Here is a 942-nt window from a genome sequence, read left to right on the forward strand (position 1 = left end):
TTGATCCCGACATGAATCAGTTGATAACATTGTGAGAATCTGGATAATAATAATAATAATAATAAAAAGGAGAAATATATCCTGAAACAGAAGGACTCATCTTCGCTGCCCAAGATCAGGTACTACCCACAAATAACTACAAAAAATACATAATTAAAGATGGAAACACCTCCGATAAATGCAGAAGATGTTGCATACAATCTGAAACTGTGGCTCACATTGTAAGCGGATGTAAAATGATGGCTGGAACATCCTACACAGACAGACATAATGAAGCTGGGAAAATAATACACCAGAAATTAGCCCTAGACTGTCATCTTATCACTGATTACATACCTTACTACCAATATGCCCCCAAAACCACATTAGAAGACCAGCACTTTAGGATCTACTGGGACAACCCGATACAAACTGACAAGACGATAATAGCAAACCGTCCGGATATTGTCCTAGTCAACAAGGGAACAAAAGAAACCTTCCTGATTGATGTTGCTATTCCCAATGATAATAATGTAGAAGCGAAATATAACGAGAAGATGGAAAAATACACAGAGCTTGCGACAGAAGTAAAGAGAATCTGGAAGCAAAACAAAGTGCACATAATACCATTTATAATATCGGCTACTGGTATAACACCGTCATCATTCAAATATAGTCTCTCAAAACTCAACTTACCTGAAGACATCCATACGAAAGCGCAGAAAGCCGTCATCATTAAGACTGCGTCACTAATCAGAAAGTTCTCAATAGTTTGCCCATTTTTAGTACCTATTGATTTTTTCATGTTAATTGTAATTTATTTTTGGCCAACCACAAAACCAATTGTAACAATTATTATTACAAATAAAGTATATATCTATCTATCTAATCAGAAAGTTCCTGAACACCTAAGAAGATATGTGTACTAACTTGGAGACGCTCTCCCGTTAGTACCACATCAAA

At 36.1% G+C, this 942-nt stretch overlaps 1 protein-coding gene across 1 annotated transcript; it reads left to right on the forward strand.

The window, feature by feature from the left end:
• Positions 1 to 239: 239 nt before the first annotated feature.
• LOC113472525 lies at positions 240 to 938 on the forward strand. Its single transcript, XM_026832306.1, has 2 exons — positions 240 to 740; positions 877 to 938. Exons 1-2 carry the CDS (start codon positions 240 to 242, stop codon positions 889 to 891), a joined length of 516 nt encoding a protein of 171 aa, XP_026688107.1. The 3' UTR covers positions 892 to 938.
• The last annotated feature ends 4 nt before the right edge of the window (positions 939 to 942 follow it).

The sequence above is a fragment of the Diaphorina citri genome, unplaced genomic scaffold (genome assembly GCF_000475195.1).
Source record: "Diaphorina citri unplaced genomic scaffold, Diaci psyllid genome assembly version 1.1 scaffold5936, whole genome shotgun sequence".
Lineage (NCBI taxonomy): Eukaryota > Metazoa > Arthropoda > Insecta > Hemiptera > Psyllidae > Diaphorina > Diaphorina citri.

Coding starts and splice junctions, on each gene's coding strand:
- LOC113472525 (XM_026832306.1), top strand. CDS start 240: ATGGCTGGAACATCCTACACAGACAGACATAATGAAGCTGGGAAAATA.